Source organism: Excalfactoria chinensis, chromosome 1, assembly GCF_039878825.1.
Source record: "Excalfactoria chinensis isolate bCotChi1 chromosome 1, bCotChi1.hap2, whole genome shotgun sequence".
In the NCBI taxonomy this organism is placed as follows: Eukaryota; Metazoa; Chordata; class Aves; order Galliformes; family Phasianidae; genus Excalfactoria; species Excalfactoria chinensis.
The window spans coordinates 39,626,545-39,646,579 of NC_092825.1; the positions used below are offsets into that span (position 1 = coordinate 39,626,545).

General features: G+C 38.0%; 1 protein-coding gene across 2 annotated transcripts; it reads left to right on the plus strand.

The window, feature by feature from the left end:
- The first annotated feature begins 1,008 nt into the window (after positions 1-1,008).
- On the plus strand, positions 1,009-19,836 carry ALX1 (ALX homeobox 1). Of its 2 annotated transcripts, XM_072356287.1 has the most exons (5): positions 1,009-1,127; positions 1,638-1,894; positions 4,192-4,496; positions 7,967-8,095; positions 19,516-19,836. In XM_072356287.1, the coding sequence occupies exons 2-5, from the start codon at positions 1,663-1,665 to the stop codon at positions 19,834-19,836; spliced, it is 987 nt and encodes a 328-aa protein (XP_072212388.1). In that variant the 5' UTR covers positions 1,009-1,127; positions 1,638-1,662. The 2 variants fall into 2 exon arrangements, with proteins under 2 accessions (XP_072212388.1, XP_072212382.1); XM_072356281.1 differs by lacking the exon at positions 1,009-1,127 and having other exon boundaries at positions 1,483-1,894.
- Positions 19,837-20,035: the final 199 nt, after the last annotated feature.

A 20,035-nucleotide genomic window follows, 5' to 3' on the forward strand; every position in this document is an offset into this window, starting at 1 on the left:
GTGTCGGAGGCAGCGCCGGGAACGGGGCGGACGGGGTGAGGGGTGCTGCAGCCCGCGGTACAGCTCTGAGACTGTCGGGGAGGGCACGGTGCGTCCGTGTGGGTGCTGGTGGGGCTATGCAAGTAGGGTGATGCGGACAGCTGTATGCTGCGTCGACGGGGAGACAGCTCGTTCAGTTATCCCTATTTATTTAATTATTTTAATATATATATATATATATTTTAATATATATTAAAAATATATATTATTTTAATATATATAATATATATATAATATATATATTTCTGGAAAATATCTACCTAGAGATCAGCAGAAGGAGGAGCGGAGCTGCTTGCCGAGAAGTGTACCGGACCCGAAGTGGCCTTCTTATCACCTCTGGCTGGGTTCACAGGAAAGGTCTCAGTAGCCCTGGCTGACCATCACCACACCTACATCTCTGTTGCTCGTTAAAGCTGCTCTTCTCCCCCCACGATGGGGGAAGGGTTCTCCAAACTCATTTCTAAAAGAGCCTCAGTGAGACAGATGCGCTTGGGTCCACAGTCTTGCAGCACTGCTCTGTACAGATTGCAGACCTGATTTGTGTTACTCTTATGAGTAACTTCCTTTCTCAGGGAGCAGGGAGCAATGTGTGTCTTGCCTAACAGTTTTGTGCAATGTGGGTCTTGTCAAACAATTCCTTAGCTGCCTCATCTTTGCCTTAAATCCTGCCTATGTGCCAGTGTACCAAGGAACGAGACACTTTGCTCATACTTTGGGTGAAATACTCTGCATATTCAATATTTACAGGAATGCATGCATGCAAAATCGTGTCTTCTTTTTACTACTTTAGGTTCTGCTTTGCCATTCTCTGTTTAACCAGCTCACACTAACACACAGAAGTAAACTGCAAGTCTGCTGCATGGAAGTCAATTTCCCTTTCAGGACAGCTTCTTAGCAACTTTTGCTTTTCAGTTTCTCTGCTTCCCATCCCCACTGCACAGACATTTATTTCTCTCTTCAGCTTTAGGACCAAACTGCCGAGCTATTTAGGGAAGAAAGAGCACCGGTTCTTCCCTGCCGCTTCAGAGAGCAGAACTGCAGCTACTGAGCGTCAGTCGGATTGATTACAGGAGATCCTTCACTCGAGGGTATGTGCTCCTGCAGTCCCCGAGCTGCGCCTCTCGGGGAGTTAGGAAAGAGGGAGGGAAGAGAGAGATTCCTCTTTTTTCGGGATCCCCAGTGAAATGAGAATGGGTCGTAGAAGGGAAACGTCCTTCTCACGTTCCTCCCTCTCTCCCTCCCTCCCGTCTCCCCTCACCCTCCCCGCACGCTCGTGTGTGTATGTGTGTGTGTGTGTCTGAAACACATCTGTCTGTCTAAAACGGGCCTGGAACTCCCTCCTGTGTTGGGATTAGGTCTTGGGGGACCCGGGGTGGAGTTACGGCACTCGCCGATTTTCATATTCATTAGAAATGGGAGGTTGCGTAAGGAGTCCCGCTGAGCTTCAAGATATAAAGCAACTTCAGGTTCCCCCTCTCAAGACAAGACAAATCAAAGGCTCGGAGGGAAAGCAACTCCCTGAGCTCCGAACGCCTCTCCCTCCCTCCTTCCCTCCCATCCACTCCCCCTTCCCTTCTCACAGTCCGGCCTCTGTCTAGGGAAGAGGCTCTACGGCAGCCTTAGATGATTATGGATTTTCTGAGCGAGAAGTTTGCCCTGAAGAGCCAGCCGAGCAAGAACAGTGACTTTTATATGGGAGCAGGAGGCACTTTGGAGCACGTTATGGAAACTTTGGACAATGAGTCCTTTTACAGCAAAACGTCAGGCAACAAATGCGTTCAGGCCTTCAACCCTCTGCAAAGGGCTGAGCATCATGTGAGGCTGGACAGGACTTCGCCCTGCCAGGACAACAACGGTAAGGCAGAAGTCCAGCTGTGTTCTGCTTCCCCTCACCGGGTTGGTCTCTGCTCCTGCCCTGGAGAGTGGGGGCAGCTCCACAGCCTTTGTGTGCTGGCATACTTGGTACAGCCTGCTAAATAATAATTATAACAACACTATCAGTAATGTCAGTAAGAATAATGATGATAACAGAGATGCAAAAGGAATGAGAAAAGGCAACTTCTGGGTTGGAAGTGCTGTTTGCCTATCTGTCTGCTGCCCTCTCTGCCGGCACCGAGCAAAGCCACTGGGCTTGCTCGGCTTCACCCACTCCGCTGGACGGGCAGTCCGACCAGGGGAACAGACGGCACGGAGGGAAGAAGGAGCCGGGCAAGTCTGCCGGGGAAGGGCCGCGGCGGAGCGGCGGGGCCTGGCGGAGCGGAAGAGCTCGGCCGTGGCCCCGGCTGAGGTTGCAGAGAGCCCTCGGGCGCTGCCTCCTGTCCGCCCCGCGCCCCTCTGCTCCGCGCTTAACTAAGCTCGGGGTTTCCATTCCACCGCTCTAGGAGGAGAGCTCGCCAGAGTCTGTGGGCTCGAAACCCGCCGGATCAGAGAGGCACCGCCGCGGGTTGGAAACGGAAGGTCACTTGGTCGTGTTCTGCTCTTTAAATAACTCTCAGAGATTATAGTATTTATCTTTATTATTATTCGTTATTATTTTTACTAAGCCACTGAATAACGTACAGTCGACATGGTGTGTGATTCTTTGTACAGACTGAAAACGATTTAGGTAACTCACACGACACAATTACATATTAGTTCTTTGGGTATTTTTTTGTGCTTTCTTTATTATTATTATTATTATATTATTTTTCGTAGCTGTTCGGCAGCTGTGTTTTATTTATAAACAACCCAGAATTTTTGCCCTTTATTTCCCCCAGGTAGAATTCACGTTTAGGGAAGAAAATAAAATAAAATTAAAAGCCTGTTCTAAAGGAGTATTGGAAATGGTTAAAATCAGTTGCCTTAATGAGACTTATGAGACTTATCATATCCCACATTTTTTGGCTTCATATGGATATTGAGGTTTTATTGTTGTTGGTTTCTTTTCATTTTCTTTTTTTTTTTTTTTTTTTCCTTTTTCTTTGAGGACATCCCTTCTGTATCAAACAGTCCGTAAGAAATAATGACAGAGTTCTGCAAGTGCAACTTAGAAAACCTGTGGAAAACTGATTTACACATTGAAATCTTTCTAAATTAGCTCGTTTAATGTGTGCCCTAGGGGCGTTGGGGGCATTTCCTATCTATGTACGTATTGATGGTAAGTATCTCAAAATTCTGTTTGGTTCAAATCACTCCCGACTGAAAGAAGACAAATTACTGAGAAGGCAAGAATACTCCAAAGCAGGCTCCTTATTCTATGTGCCGTGACAGCCGTCTAAATTCTAATTTCAACAATTTAAAACCTTTTTTTTTTTTTTTTTTTTTTTTTTTTTTTAATGCCTGTTTCTGAGAGTAAAGAGAAGTCCTTTAGAATCCTGTAATCCTGTAACACATTGCATGTCTTTGTTTTTATGTGAGATGTGTAAAAATAGAAATACAGAAAATGCTTCGATTTCTTGTTAAGACGCTACACAGTTGTTTTTCTTGTCTGTACCACTCAGATTTTACCTAAAGACAAATAGCTCCAGCAATCCTTACACAAAGTATTTGAAACAATCTCTTTTAACATGTTAACATTTTGCAGAAACTCTCTACATTTTCTAACCATAACAAACTTAATTGGAAACAATTCCACTTTACAAATCCAAGGGAATGTATGTGGAATCGAGTTTGTAAAGAGAAGCTGATTTTCAGTTTCATTTACTTCTTGATTTGTCAGTTTGCAGCTATTTCCTTTACACTAAAATTATTCTGTTTTCATATAAACAAATGGACATTTGCCTATCTGGTTCCAAGTCTAAAGGAACATTTGCCAATTGCTTTATATATACCTATAGGTAACATTGTTTTGTGCTAAGATTTCTTAGTAGTTCAACTTCAGTTGAAGCTGATTTCATGGATTATTACCCACTTTAGTGGAAGTGTAAAAACACTCAAGTACTGTCTTTACACTGAAATATTTTAGATGATATTTTAAAATACAGTGTTCAGTTTAAATATTGTGATTTAATACTCTTATTCTACTTGTGTTTAACATCGCAGATTCCTTTCCCACCATCTCACATAGAAATAGACATACACAGAATCTGGTTCCCTATTAAACAGTGTTATATGTACCCTTCACTCTGATGCCCCTAATTAATCAGTTATTTCCCTCCCCTGCTTTGTGTACAGTGAACTATGGGATTACTAAAGTGGAAGGACAGCCTCTTCACACAGAGCTGAATAGGCCCCTGGACAACTGCAGCAACCTGAGGATGTCTCCGGTGAAGGGGATGCAGGAGAAGGGGGAACTGGATGAACTGGGTGATAAGTGTGACAGCAATGTCTCCAGCAGTAAGAAGAGGAGACACAGAACAACTTTCACCAGTTTGCAGCTGGAGGAACTGGAGAAAGTCTTCCAGAAAACTCATTACCCTGATGTCTATGTGAGGGAGCAGCTAGCTCTGAGGACAGAGCTCACTGAGGCCAGAGTACAGGTAGGAACCAAATTTAAGCATTTCCTTGACAATTTGTGCTTTACAAGAACTGAGAAATGACTCTTTGGGATTGTACAAAAGCCCACAGAACTAACATAAATTGATCACTCTATTGTTTTTCTTTCTAGATATAAGCTGTGTTGTAATGCTAAAATGTGCTGCTATTATTATATATATTTAAAATAGTTTCTGTTACTGTGTTAGCAACTTTCTTAAGGTATGACGGAGCAATATCAGTATGAAAGTGCTTCTGATATCTGGTAGTTGTGCTTTAATGTCAGAATGCCAGGCTCCAAAGGCATTACATGTTAATGTGTAAAGATCCCATTTAAGAAATGTGCTTTAAATAGTTCAGACTACTGATGATACAGAACTTGAGCATAGAGGAATCTGCACGTTACATCATGAAAAACACAAGTCTAAAGAGAACTCAAATTCCTTGCTTATATCCAAAGAGTAGGTGATGGAGTTGCTTGTACTTACTAATGTCCGTGTGTGTGAGTTTGTATGTGAGTGTGCATGATGTATATGTAACATAAGGACATGGTACTCTCATCTATGTTGCATACTTCAAATTAGGAAAGTTGAGAAGTACGTTTGCTTGCTTTAAACTTGCGCATCCAGTGGGTAACATTATTCTGATTTTTGGAACAAAATGTGTTTTTGGCAACTTAGTGCAGTATCTGCATATGAAATCGATTCATTCAGTATGTGCACGTACACTAATCCAAATAATAGTTGTGACTTTGGATGTACAATGCTGAGAAAAGAAGTGAAACGTCCAGGAAATACATCCCTTTCCCCACTAAAAGTTCTTCCTTTAGAAAAGCGTGTGAATTGCATTTTGCAAGTTTACACAGTTTTTAGAGGTCTTTCCTGTTCAGGTAATACTCAACATCTCAATTTAGGGAATAGCAGTACTATAGATTCTTTCAGACTGGAATTGATTTTTTCAATTTAATGGTTTGAATATGATAACAACTTAACAACTTGTAATGAAACACATACTCTCACATACATATAGAGAAATAGACGTCAACGCACATGCATACAACTGAAATTAAATCAGGATCACTTTCAGAAATGAACTCTGCTAATTAATTTTATAAAGAAGTGCTCTTTTCATGTCTGCTCAACCAGATGGCATCCTCACTGTTGTCATCTGAAAGCAGTCTAAAATCATCTGTCAGTTACACCAATACAATATCAGTATGCCAATAGAACTCAGTTTGGTGGTTTTTAACTCTTCAGATTCTGTGCAACCCCTCCTCTCCGAATCTGGGACGGTATTCCAAGTATGACTTGTATTCATTAGGATTTAATTATGTCTTAAAATAAAATAAAATAAAATAAAATAAAATAAAATAAAATAAAATAAAATAAAATAAAATAAAATAAAATAAAATAAAAAGGGTTGTTACAGTGTTAAATTGCTGTTCTTACAATTGCATAATTCTGGAATCATGAGAACTACTCCAAGAATAAATTAACAGACAGAACAGGGAGGGGAGAATGGAGTAAAATTTGTCAATTTGTTTTTTCTCTCACGCTTTTCTTTAAGACTTAGAATCTTCATATGGTGAAAGTATTAGAAATAAGAGAGTAAATATGAAAACATATGTGTCTGCATCAGACTTTCACAGACTATAAACATTTTATAAACATTTTCCCCTTAAAAGATAAGTGATCTTCGCATTTCTTATATGTTAAATATGAAAGGAAATAGTGATCATTTTTATTCAGAGTAGCAACAGTATTCCATCACAAGATTAAGCAATTTAAAAAGCCTTACATCATTAGAGGCAAGCATCTGGCAATTCGAGGATAACAAGCAGCAGATTTTTACATTGCTTTGTGGAGGCAAATGGTTACTTTATCTCTGCCAAGAGTCAGTTTCTAGTAAAGCGATGTAAACAGAAACATTTTGGGGGACTGTCAGAGGAATTTTTTATATATATTTTTTTCTCCTTTAACAACTATAAATTCAAGCAAATTGGTTGACTTAGTTTAGCAGAGTGATCAGCTGGATACCTTGCCCACATTTCCCTTCACCGCCATTTCATCAAGATCCAGTTTAATATTTGTCCCGCATACATGCAGAGAGAGCCAACCTGAACTTAATTTATCTAAGTTGTTCTCTTTCCTGCTGCATGTCAGTGAAGTAATTGGCACCCATTTTAAGGAGATTGTCAAGGTCTTTTTTCAATGAAAGAGCCTCATTACTAAATTCCCTTAGTGTGTTCTTGGTGCCTCCTGTGGAGACAGGAGAATTCTTTTTTCCTTTACTTTTCTTTTTGCTGAGCCTCAGGCATAATAAATAATACAGATTTACCAGCAAAGCTCTTAAGAATATGCACTCAGCAGTTACATGCATGGGCCTTGCTTTGATTGCTGGCTGCATTTTAAAAGATTGTATATACTAAATTTCCAACAAATTCTTGAGAATGAAAATGAGAAAAATTATGCTCTGGTTGCATCAAAGGAAAGTTGAGTTTTCCAGAAATTGAAGTAAAAATAAATAAATAAATAAAAAATTACAAAACATGTATTTCTACCATCAAGGAGCAGAAACCAGCCCTCAAAATGGGATTCACAGTCACTGTTTACAGAAGTATTAATGTATGTACCTACCCAGATGGGTTCAACCATTCATTTAGGAGGAGGGCTAGCCAATGCCATTGTTTCCCTTAAAAAAAACCCACAACTTTCTGTTAATAGCATGTCTTCTTAAAAAGAACCAAAATTAATTTGCTGAGCAATAAAGAATTAGATAATTTTACTTTTATGAAGGGACAATTACTTTCCTTAGCAGTTTTTTTAATTAAACAAGATGAGTCTTACCGAACCCAAAACAAACTGTCTTAAAGAAAAAAATTTGAATGTCAACTAACAGTGAAAACATATACATAATAGATTTGAGATAACAAGTGACACTCAAAATATCATATAACTGTTCAAAGGTTATTTAAGTATAAATAAAGCAGCGTTAAGCTGATAAGTAGGCACTGTTTCACAAATAAGTTGCTTTGTAATCTAAGTGTCTTTTTTTATGACACTTCACTGACAGTTATGAACCTTCCTTATAGAAACTGGGATGGATAGTGTTGGTGCTAGCTTTTCCTTTCTTTTCATTAATGCAATTAATGAAGACTATATATACCATCAAGAGACAGAGCATGGGCAGACATATCAAGTGAGTGGTCACTTGAAGTTAAGATAAAGTCTCTTTACAATGTGACTTGCTGCTACTTGGAGATGTTCTACTAAAGAACTGACTGTCCAAAATAGCATTGCCTGACCAGCTGATCATTCCTTTATATTGGTTTTCTTTGTGGTTTTGTTTGATTGCTTTTTTGTTTGTTTGACACATAAGAAGGGTAGTGATATATACTTTACAAATATCCAGAAATAACAACATTTGTAATTGAGTATATGAGTATATCTTGACTGTTTTTCTTCTTTTTTTGTAGGTTTGGTTCCAGAATAGAAGAGCAAAATGGAGGAAAAGAGAACGCTATGGGCAGATCCAGCAAGCTAAGAGCCATTTTGCTGCCACTTATGATATATCTGTTCTTCCAAGGACTGAGAGCTATCCTCAGGTATGCTGAAGGCCAAGTGGTACTTTGGTTCTTTGCTTGTCATAGGCATGTATCTTCATGGAAGATGCATGAAGACCTTCAAGTGTTTATCTTTTTATTTTCTTTAGACAAGTTGCCAAGTGCGGCCATTGTGAACAACAGTTCCAACTTCTTGTATGAGTAAATAATTCCTAAAATACAAGTACTTTTAAATGAATGATCTTAGGAGCTGCATTTTCACACAAGCTATGTACTAAAAATAATTGGCTATATGTTTGTAGGGCTAATTACATTCTTCACATAAAGTTATGTGGGGATTTGAATAACCTCTAGGTCCATACACATGTTCTAGATAAGTTATGGACTAGAACTTCAATTCTGGGATTTTTTTATTCTCAGGTATAACTGTCTTAAAAACTCTGCTCATGTATGCTTTGGTAAGATGAACCATAAAGCATATGATCATCAGGCAACTTCATTCTGATGCGTTAAACATGCATAATTTCTTTATGGACCTCAAGAGGCAGTTGAATACAATAAGGCTTCTGCTAGCATGAAACATTTTTATGGCCATCAATGGTCAGAACTGAATCCATACAGCTTCAAGATGGAGACAGGAAGACAATAAAGCTCTCTTGAGCAATAGTAGTTTATTTCATTTCTTCATCCTATTTCTTTTCTTGCCTTGCCTCACTCATGTCATTGTTTTCCTGCTTTTTTGTTTCATAACACTGAATACTTTTGTACTGAAACCATTACTTGTCATGTCTCTTGCTTCCCACATTGTTTTAAAAAAGAAAAGGCTCCAAACAAAGTGTGCCTCTAGTAAAGTCCTTTCCTACTGGTATCTTGGTGCTCTTCTTGTTCATCAGGTAACAGAGCCTCTGCTAGACATAGGAATATACTCATATTCAAAAACATTATCGGCTACATCTACATAGGTTTGCTTTGGTTATGATCTGCCTTTGCTAAATCTGATTAGGTTAGGACTAGAGACCTCATGTTCATGTCTTATCTATCTGACTTAACTGCTTTATCTGTCAGAAGGCTGTTACTAAGTTCAGTGTTAGGGAGAGAACTAGCTTGTGTTCCAGCAACTCAGAATATAGGCACCACCATTTCAAACATTCTGATACCCATCACGCTGTGCATTAACATTTTATGATGTAACAGTGTATTAGTACAAATTACATCAGAAACCATTGCGTGATACTTGGGATTGTTCAGAGTGGGGAAGATGAGGCTTGGAGTAGATCTTATCAATACTTTTAAGAGTTTGAAGGGAGGATGCAAATAAGATGGAACCAGGCTCTTTTCAGTGGTTCTCCCTGAGTACCACATCCAAACGGCTCTTAAATACATACAGGGATGGCGATTCAACCACCTCCCTGGGGAGCCCATTCCAGTACCTAACTACCCTTTCTGTAAAGAAGTTCTTTCTAATATCCAACCTAAACTTGCCCTGGCGCAACTTGAGGCCATTTCCCCTCGTTCTGTCATATGTCACTAGTGAGAAGAGACCTGCCCCACTCTCACTGTAAGAACCTTTCAGGTACTGGAAGAGAGCGATAAGGTCTCCCCTCAGCCTCCTCTTCCTCAGACTAAACAGCCCCAGCTTCCTTAGCCTCTCCTTGTAAGGCTGATTCTCCAAGCCCTTAACGAGCCTCGTTGCCCTTCTCTGGACCTGCTCCAGTACCTCCATGTCTTTCTTGTGCTGAGGTGCCCAAAACTGGACACAGTACTCGAGGTGAGGCCTCACCAATGCCAAGTACAGGGGCAGGATGACTTCCTTAGTCCTGCTCACCACACCATTCTTAATACAAACCAGGATGCCATTGGCCCTCTTGGCCACCTGGGCACACTGCTGGCTCATATTCAGCCGACTGTCCATCATAATAAACAATGTAAGTTCACATTCTTGCTAGCCTGGTAGCAATTCTTCAGTTTCATGTTCTTAAATCATTGTGGTCAGTAAAACCATACATGAGTCATGTATACAGAGCTTATTTCCAGTGAGAACACTTTCAAAAATGGAAATCCATATTAAAAACACAATGAGCCCTAACAGCCTTACATTCAAATGTTTAGAACTAGATGTTCATTTATAAATGTCTCATTCATCAAAAATAGATGTTTGATATATGATTTGCCTTTAAACTCATTAATCTATTTTACATTTCAGGGAGAAAGGGATTTTTAAAATTGTGATCTGTGTGTTTGATCTTAGTATTGTATCACAGAATCATAGAATCACAGAATGGCTTGGATTGGAAGGGACCTTAAAGATCATCCATCTCCAATCCCCCTGCCATGGTCAAGGTTGCACACCCACTAGATCAGGCTTTCCAGGGCCCCATCCAACCTGGCCTTGAATGTCTCCAGGGTTGGGGCATCCACAGCTTCTCTGGGCAGCCTGTGCCAGTGCCTCACCATCCTCTGAGTAAAGAATTTCTTCCAAACATTCAATCTAAATTTGCCCTGTCACTATTAGAATATGTAAGAAGTCATTCCGCTCCTGCTTATTACTCCCTCAGGTACTAGAAAGCTGCAATGAGGTCTCCCTGAGCCTTTTTTTCTCTAAGATAACCATGTGTATCTCCCTCAGTTTTTCCTCCCTAAAGCAAGATATTCCAAGCTGTTTGTTCGTCTTCATGGCTATCCTCTGGACCCACTTCAACAGCTCTGTCTTTCTTGTACTGGGGACCCCAGCTCTGGACACAGTACTCCAGGTGGAGCCTTACAAAAGCAGAGTAGAGTAGGACAATAACCTTCCTCTCCCAGCTGGCCAGGGCAGCTAGCTGTTTGAGGCAGCTCAGGATACACTTGGACTTTGAGGTTGCAAGAGCACACTGTTGGCTCATGTTCAGCTTTTGGTCCATCAGGACTTTAAGGTCTTCTCCACAGGGTTGCTCTCAATGAATTCTTTTTCAAGTCTGTACTCATTTCTGGAATTGCCCTGTCTCAAGTGCAACACTTTGCACTTGGCCTTATTGAGCCTCATTAGGTTCATGTGGGCACATTTTTAAAGCCTGTCCTGCTCCCTCTGGTTGGCATCCCTTCCTTCTATTGCGTCAGCTGCACCACACAGTTTAATCATCATCATTAGACACTGATTTTCTAGGAAATTCAATTAATTCAGTACTTGGAAAAATCTCATATGTGTAAAAACTAATGCAAGAAGCTAAATCAATTTTTTGTTGTTGATACTTTGTTTTCCCTGTGTACAAGAACTCTTACTGTGACACTGACATCCCTAAAGATTAGGCAGGTTTTGCTATACTTTCAGGTAACTATATTTTCCTGGAGACTGTGGAACACAAATCACTTTTAGCTTGACTATTAAGCTCCTACTTACATGGAGGAAAGCAGCCTCTTTTGCTGTTGAAAAATACAGAGAGTTTTTGAAAATGGATAAAATCAGCCTGGGATATTTATTGATGTGTGGCAGAAGAAACAGAAACAAATGTGAATTTCTGGTGTGTATTATATGAATTCGAACTCTGACGATTTTTTGCTTTGAGTCCCATTATGGATATATTCCCAAGGACACACCACTTGTGTTCCATCAGAAACATTATACTTTATTGGGGCAGCAGAGTGTGTGGAGATCCCTGCTTAATCTCTTCACTAATTATCTTATTCACATACAAATTAAGAACATGATGCTTCTATGTATTGTGTGACTATGTTAACCTAAAAAGCTTTCCTAAGAGGAAAAAGACTTTTCACTTTATTTCGGAGAGTAGTGTTTTTTAAACTTCACTAATTCAAATGACTTTGAATTATTTTTCTAGGATGTGGATTTTAGCTGCTGTTTATTGTGCAAATTGTATGGCTTAGTTGACTGTCAAGAAGTTAAGTATTTCCTAACCTGTTCGTATTCTGCACACATATATCATCTCTAGGAGGCAACATCCTAATAAAGGGGGAATGAGTCCAGTATTACTCCAGAAATTCATTGGCTTCATTAACAAGAGGCACTTGGTTCAGTGGTCCAGTCAGCTAAATACAGTGTCTAGTGTTTAAAATCTCTTGGGATGTCTTTGACACTACTGTGGTGCTGACAAACAAGGCTTATGAGAGGAAAAGCAGTTGGTGTATGGATAACTCTATCCATGCTTAGGAAATTTAATCATAAGGACTTTTATGACAGAGATGGTTCCTTTTAAAGATGATAAAAATCTGGTCGGTGAAATTGTCTCTTCCTAAAGTAGATAGAAAATAAGTAGGATGATCTCTGAAAGTGTGTTTTTCTCTCTCTGTTGCCTAGCTCAGTTGCAGACAATAAATAGTTGAATTGTGTCATTGAAAAGCAGTCACATTTTCCACTCCATCTAGTCTATTCCCACACTGTGCATCTTTTTTTTTTTTTTTTTGCTAGTTCTATGAGTCCAGTTCACTTCTCATTATTCTTCTAAGCCCTTCTGATTTTTTTTTTCCTGTCACACTGTTGTACTTTTCTTCCTACTATAAAGTGCACAATTTGCTTGTTTATCATTTCTTTTTTTTTGAAAATGCAGGCAAGATTTGGACCAGACTTAGCTTACTTTCATGGAAAATCCAGCGTGGTGCAGGGGGGAATCCCAAGAAAAGGCAAAAGTATTTTTAAGATATGAGAACTGAAGAGATATAGGAAAGAGGGTATAGGAAGAGGGATAATATTGAAATTTCAAAAATAGAAGAGAAGATGTTAAAGTTTATATTCCATCCATGAAACTGATAAATCAATTAAGTATGCTGAAGGGCATAGTGTCACATGATTTGTTTAGGCAATAGAAGAGCATAGAAGTGGTATCAATATACATCTGTTATGTGCTAAGCCCTTCGATCACCATTACAGTTCTGCTCTAGCCTTAGTACATATGGTTAATTCTCATTAACAATAATCAAAATTACATGCTCCAATTAAATTTTTCATATGGCAAGTATTAGACACCACATGTTTAATGACTTAAAAATTCTTTTAACTGTAGTAGAGATACAAATGACAGTTAATCACAATAGTTCATTAAAGCTATGGGTACACTGATTAAGTAGGAGTAGATGTGGTGCACATATCTGAGCTAGCTTCAAAGAAGCTTTATTGTATACTCATGCTATCTATCTGTGACAGCATGGAACTCAGGCTGGGCCACCACCTGGGTAGTATGTTGCTCGCCACAAATGTGCTGACTGTTGCATTGCTGTGGCTGATCTTCCAACAAGTAGGACTTCTCATCTTTATGGGTGGTGTCTATTCCACTCAGTGCAGTTTGCTCATTCATTTCTTACTTTATTCTTGATTCTAAAATATCAGTGTTTGTGGTGATACTTCTAGGAATCAGTATTTTCTTACATTATTTCTATAAACATGCATTACTATAGCTCGATGAATGGATGCTGGGGGTTAATTACAAGACAAAATCTTATTTTTAATGATATTTTTCAAGCACGAGGTATTGTCTTTAACTATATCATAGATGTGAAATGTAATTAATTCTTACATATCTCGCCCTGAGACTGCAGGGGAAGAAGTTATGGTTTATCTACAAAACTTGATGTCTTTTCAAATCCTGCACTATTTTGCATCTTGGCAAACTGACTAATCATGGAATAAAATGAATTTTATACAAAAATTTTATTAAGTTCATAATATGTAAGATCTATATGTGAGCTGAATAGGCCTATTTTGTATTTTAGAGATGTAACACTAAGCTTCTGAGACAATTTACATTTTATATACATATTTGAAAATCAAGTGTTGCAGCTGTCATATGTGCCTGTACTTAATAGAGCGTAGCTGATCTTCACAAGCTCACCAGAAACAATGTCTGCTGTAGTACAGAAGGAATAACGGATTACAACAAGAAGTATTCTGTCTAGATTTAGAGGAAAAATACAATGAGAGTGGTGAAACCTTGGAACTAGTTGGCCATAATAGTTGCTGAATTTGAATATCTGGAGGTATTCAAAATGTGATTCAATAGGGCATGAATGACCTGATTTAAATTCAAAGTTAGCTGCTGTCAGGTATTTGGAGAAATAATTCTAGAAGTCATTTGCTGCTTCATTTTTTTCTATTAATCAATGATTTTGCAAACTTAGCAAGTACAGGCATCTCTACCCATACTTTTGATGTTCATGAGAGGCCCCCAGGAAAAAAAATAATTTGGTGGTAAGTGAAAAGTGGCCAAATTATTTGCGCTGATGGACAACAGCCTACAGATTATAAACTGTAAAATAGTAGTTTCAATCAGTTTAACAACACTTGTGTTTTAATCTGTTTTATCTGCTTAAAGCAGCCACTTGTGCAAGCCAAAGTTTCACATTTTCTGGCAGTGCAAGGATTGTTGTTTCACATGAAGAAAGGAGTGAAATATTGCTTGCCATTCAGTCTTTCAACAATTGTACGATTTTACAGTTAGATTAGTCCTTAACTGCTCAGTTAGTGTCACTGTTGTCCCTCTTTCATTGTAAAGGAACATCGTAAAAATAAAAGCAATTTGTCTCACTACTCCAATAATAATATTAACAACTATAAATTATATTTATTATAATAGAATAACTTAATATATATTGCATAATGTAATAAGTTTATATCTAAATATCTTAAGGGAGGTTCGCTTTTACATATTATTATTATTATTATTATTATTATTATTTTTATTTTTATTTATTTATTTATTTATTTATTTTCCTGTGGAGCACTAAAATACGTATCCAACAGAAGATGCATGTGCTTGTATTTGTGTGTCTCCAGTCTGGACAGGCAGCTGGCCCTAATAGCATGAGAAAAAAAAAACCAACAAACTTTAAAATGCAATACATTTGGTGATGGGAGAACCAAAGCCGTGTAAAAGATAGCAAACCTCGGAAAATTTGGAAAAATGAGTTTAAGCAGTTTCTCCAGGTCTGATGAAAGAAGACTGAAGCCGTAGGAATCTGGTACTTTTACTAAAAAGAAAGCAAAGAGACCAAGAGGGATGACCTATTACTTCAGCTTATTTTCTTCTACAGTGTCAAGCAGAAGGTCATAGGCTTAGGAAGTAACATCATAATCATGTTAACAACCATAACTTTACAGTTATATTCTTGTCACAGCTATGCAATTCTACATTTTTTTCCCCCCTATTGGGAGGGTGTGTGCGCGTGTGTGTGTGTATAAAATATACAGTAGGTAAATATATTGAAGGGCTCTGGTAATTTCATGGTAACCACACAAGAGCAAAGCTCAAGCTATTTGTGATGTTAACAGAAACCAGAGATGTAGTGCATGTATAGGCTCATTCACAGACTCTGAATTGCCTTTTATATAGTTCATGGATCACACAAGAGCTTAAGAGGAAAAATATTTTCTTTAAATTCATGTACATAATGTCCCTTTTCCTTCCAACATACCAGAAGAAGGCCTGATAATTTTGACTTATTGTAAAATATTACTGTATTTATTTTTAATACAGGAATATCTTATGGACCTAGATTTCCCTGTAAGTAATTTATGTTGTAAACCCTTGCTGAGAAATTAACATCTAATATCAAAAGGGAAATCATTCAACAAACTAAAATGAACAGAAATTTGAAATGAATGGAGTTTACTTCTGAAAGACATGTGTCTCTTGAAGGAAGATGTAAAGCTCTTCCAGTATCTTAAAGTAATTCTGAGGTTCAGTTAACTAATATGAATTCCTTCCTCTAATGAAGAAACCTAGGGTGACACTTTGAAAATTTTAGCAATGAATAGATTATTCACGTTCTTCTTTAACAAAACATTGATATATTCTAGGATTAGTGGCTGAATACTTTTCTCATTTACACCTGTGCAATCACACTGAAGTTAAATTGAAAGAGATTTTTCTAGGAATCTAAATTTTCTAAAAATATCAGAAAAACAAGTGGTGCTAAACAGAGTTTGCTGAAAACCAAACTAATAGAAAGAAAAGAGTGATTTTTTGATACCTCCAGACCACATAGGTTATTGGGCACTTTCAAACTGAGCCACTGAATCTTTTGAAGTCTTCCCATCATGACCTTGTTAAAGGCAAATTCATATATGCTCCTATATAAACATATATATATATATATATATATTTTGGAAAACTATTCCCATAATCACATCTGTGTAGTCTGACCAACTGAAGCATCTAGTATGGGGTTTCTTAAAAAGAAATCTGTGTAGGTCAGATAAATGAGACTTTGTCCCACACACTGGTGATGAACTTCCTCAGAATTAGCTCCCATATTAGAAACTACATGGATGCATTGGTGTATCTCTAGGCAAATTCATCCTGTTGAGAATGTTTTGAGATTAACCATTTTGCCTGGAAACACCATCAAAAAGAATGGTGTTATGTTTGCAACTGCATGAAATATTATTTTTTTTCCTGGATTTTTTTAACAGTCTTGACTGTTTTCCAAACCAGTAGAGACATAACAGCAAAACCAACTGGAATGAATCAGCATGGATGTGGGAATGGGTAACTTGTTCTCCAGGAAGAAAGGGAAAGAATCATAATTTGTCATTGTTGCTGCAATTAATGCACATGTAGTCATGAAAAACAAACAAAAAAACAAACAAAAAACAATTAAAAGATTTTACTATTCCTGTACAAAAGGAAAGCGAGACTTCTGTAGAGATAGCAGTTTATGATTTTCTCAATTCATGATAGAATTTGTGCAGTTTGGACTTTCAAGAGAAGGGAAAGATATTCTCTGGATCTTATAGGCTGTCATCTGCTATCTTCTTTACTACTCTTCTTTATATGCTCATCATGTGCCATGGATCCAAAATCACACCTTCAAAGTTTGCAAGCAACAATAAGCAGTAAGTCTTGAATGACTTTTCAGTTGCCACACATTTAAAAACCATACTTACCAACTCTTTCATGGTCTTTTATTTCCTTATTGTCCAGACAAAAATTCTCGAATTCTGCAAAAGATCTGAATAACTTTCTTGGCAAAAGTATACTCATTAATTTCTGAATCCTGAGCCATAAGAGAGACACTGATGTCTTCAAGAATATTTTGTGTGATTGAGTACAACAAACTTTCTTAATCAAGGCAATGGTTCAAATGGGTCTTGATAAGATATGTACTCTAACCCTCCCTGATAAAACACTAGTTCTATGAGGACTTCATTTTTTTTTTCTTTCTTTCTTTCTTTTTTTTTTTTTTTTTTTTTTCTTTCTAATTATAAGTTAAAACAGACTCAGGGGTAGGGTAATAAGTAAGCTGAAAATCATGTCAAACTGTGGAGGGTCTCTCATAAGCTGATGTTTAAGAGTAATTTAAAAATTGCTGAAAGTAGGTGGTAAGGATGAGAACTGTTTTGTCCAGCCCAGAGCAGAATGAGGTGAGGGGAGGCTCACGGTGGCCAACAGCTCCTACATGACAGTGACAGGACCTGATACAATGGCGTGAAACTGCATTAGGGAAGGGTGAGATTGGGTGTTAGGAAAAAGCCTTTCACTGGAGGGTAGTGGGCATGGAACATAATCCCCAAGGCAGTGGTCACAGCCCCAAACTGGAGCATTTGGACAATGCTCTGAGACATAGGGTTTGGTTTTATCTGGAGCCAGGAGTTGAACTCGATGATCCTTGTGGATCCATCCAACTTGAGATATTCTATAATTTAATGAAGAGCTCTGAAACTCTCACTGGAGTGTCTTTCCTCCTGTAGATCGCAGGAAGTCCACAGGAAGGAAGAAAAATCCTTGATCAGCTCCCTCAGGCACTTTATTCACTTCATTACCCCTCAGCAGATCACCTAAGATATGCAGGAGAAGATGCCTGAGGTGTGCCCAAATAGTTGTGTGTATGTGTCTGTGTGGAAAGGTAATCTGCATTCATGTGAGGGGCTGTGTCAGTGTACGTATGCCTGTATGTGTAACCAGGGAGTCTGGGAAGACCAAGAATTTGGGAACCAAGAATTTGCTACTGTGCCTTTTCTTCACTCTTCTGCAGGATACCAAGCTAGAGAAGTTACCGATTCGTTTCTACTGCCAGAATTACAAGAGTCTAAATTGTTTTGTCAGCTTCTAAGGCCTCTGCAAATACAACTGTTCAAAATATTAATTATAAAATAAGGCAGTAATTATCTAATCCTTTCTTTCTGCACTATATCTCAACTAGATGAGCTCAATGAATCATAATTTATCTTTTAACCTTTTCATGGTATGGGGGATATGTGCTGTTGTAAAGTATTAGGATAATGGGAAAAAGAGCTCTGAGAGTCAGAAGAATTTCTTTCTGTGTGTGTGTGTGAGACTCTCATTATTCCTTAATTCTACTGATCTCAAATCTGACAGTAAAATAATCATCAGTAAGCATAACCCACATTTATTAAAGCCCCAATTCCTTTGTCTATGCATTTGCAACATGAAAACAAAATTAAGTGTGAAGGGGGAATTCACTTTATAGTGCTAACCAAGTAGTAATTGCAATTACTCCAACATAAAGCAGAGAACAAATATTTGGGCTCAATCTCAGTGCATCAGAGAAATGGTATTCTGAATAGACAATGGGTTTTTAGAATGAAGAAAAATTGAGCAAAGTTAAAAAACAACAACCATCCCTAAGGTATACAGCTCTTGAGTAGGTACCATGTATTGTGATATATTCTGGTGTACCACAGTTTGTATATTTTTAAAAAATCAACATTCAGGAAAGACATATAAGTAAAAGTGGAAAATAAATAAAAAGCCATATAAGAGAACAGTAAGTGGAAGAAAAAAAAAGACTAAGGAAGTCTCAGTATGCCAGAATGCATATCCAGACAGTTGTGACAGAGAAATATAGACAGCAGAGAGTTTAAAAAGATAGGACAGCTGCTGAGTATGAAGTTTGTTTGATGGAAGCAAAGTGAATAGAGGATGGATGAAAGAATTCATGGTCTGATAATGATGTGCTGAACCTCAAAAATCTTTCTGTATGTTAATCTAGTAATAAATATGTGAAAAAATACCTATTTATAGTGTCTATTCATAGATTATATAAGAAGGCCTGAAGCTCAGAATGAAGTTTTAAGTGCCTGCCAAGTATAGAAAACATTACACATCAAAGCTTAAATATATGGTTACTCCAAATCTTCAGCAGACATCACTGGTAACCACAAAGTTTGTCTCCTAGTCTGTCATGCAATTTTTTCCAGCGATGTACAACACAGCTTGTTCAGGCTGCAAGCTGAAAAAGAAACACCCTCAAATGTAATTTCATATTAAAAAAAAGCAAGCACAAAAAGACTTTTTGATCTTAAAACCATGTCTGAAACAACTTCAGGAAAAAACTCTTGGATGTATTGGCAAATGTTAATATTTTATGGATTCATTTGTAGGTTTCTCAGGATTTAATTTGGTAAAAACATCGGAGAAGAACCTAGTTATGGATGTATTAAGTGAAATCAAGTAGTGAAGGAAAACAAAAGATGAAATATCTATATTTAATCTTATTCATTTTATATGTTCCAGATTCAGAACAATCTGTGGGCGGGGAACACGGCTAGTGGTTCTGTGGTTACTTCCTGCATGATACCACGAGATACTTCCTCCTGTATGACACCCTATTCCCATTCACCTCGGACAGATTCTGGCTACACAGGCTTTTCAAATCACCAGAATCAGTTCAGCCATGTGCCCCTCAATAATTTTTTCACTGACTCTTTACTTTCTGGGGCAACCAATGGACATGCTTTTGAAACCAAGCCGGAATTTGAAAGGAGATCTTCCAGCATTGCAGTTCTACGGATGAAAGCCAAAGAGCATGCTGCCAATATTTCCTGGGCTATGTAATATAGCTGTACCCTTTCTTCATATCCTTTTTTAAAATAGTAATCTGAAAGCATTTTTATTTTCCATATTTAAAGGACACAACAATAAGCTGCTCTGTGTGGAATGCCAGAAATCATAATATACGTGACGTCTGCTTACAAAAATGCAATATCATATTTAACAATAAAAGTTAAGAATAAACCATATGGATTTACCGCGC

Coding starts and splice junctions, on each gene's coding strand:
- ALX1 (XM_072356287.1), top strand. CDS start 1,663: ATGATTATGGATTTTCTGAGCGAGAAGTTTGCCCTGAAGAGCCAGCCG. Junction 4,497..7,966: donor TCACTGAGGCCAGAGTACAG/GTAGGAACCAAA, acceptor CTTTTTTTGTAG/GTTTGGTTCCAGAATAGAAG. Junction 8,096..19,515: donor GGACTGAGAGCTATCCTCAG/GTATGCTGAAGG, acceptor TATATGTTCCAG/ATTCAGAACAATCTGTGGGC.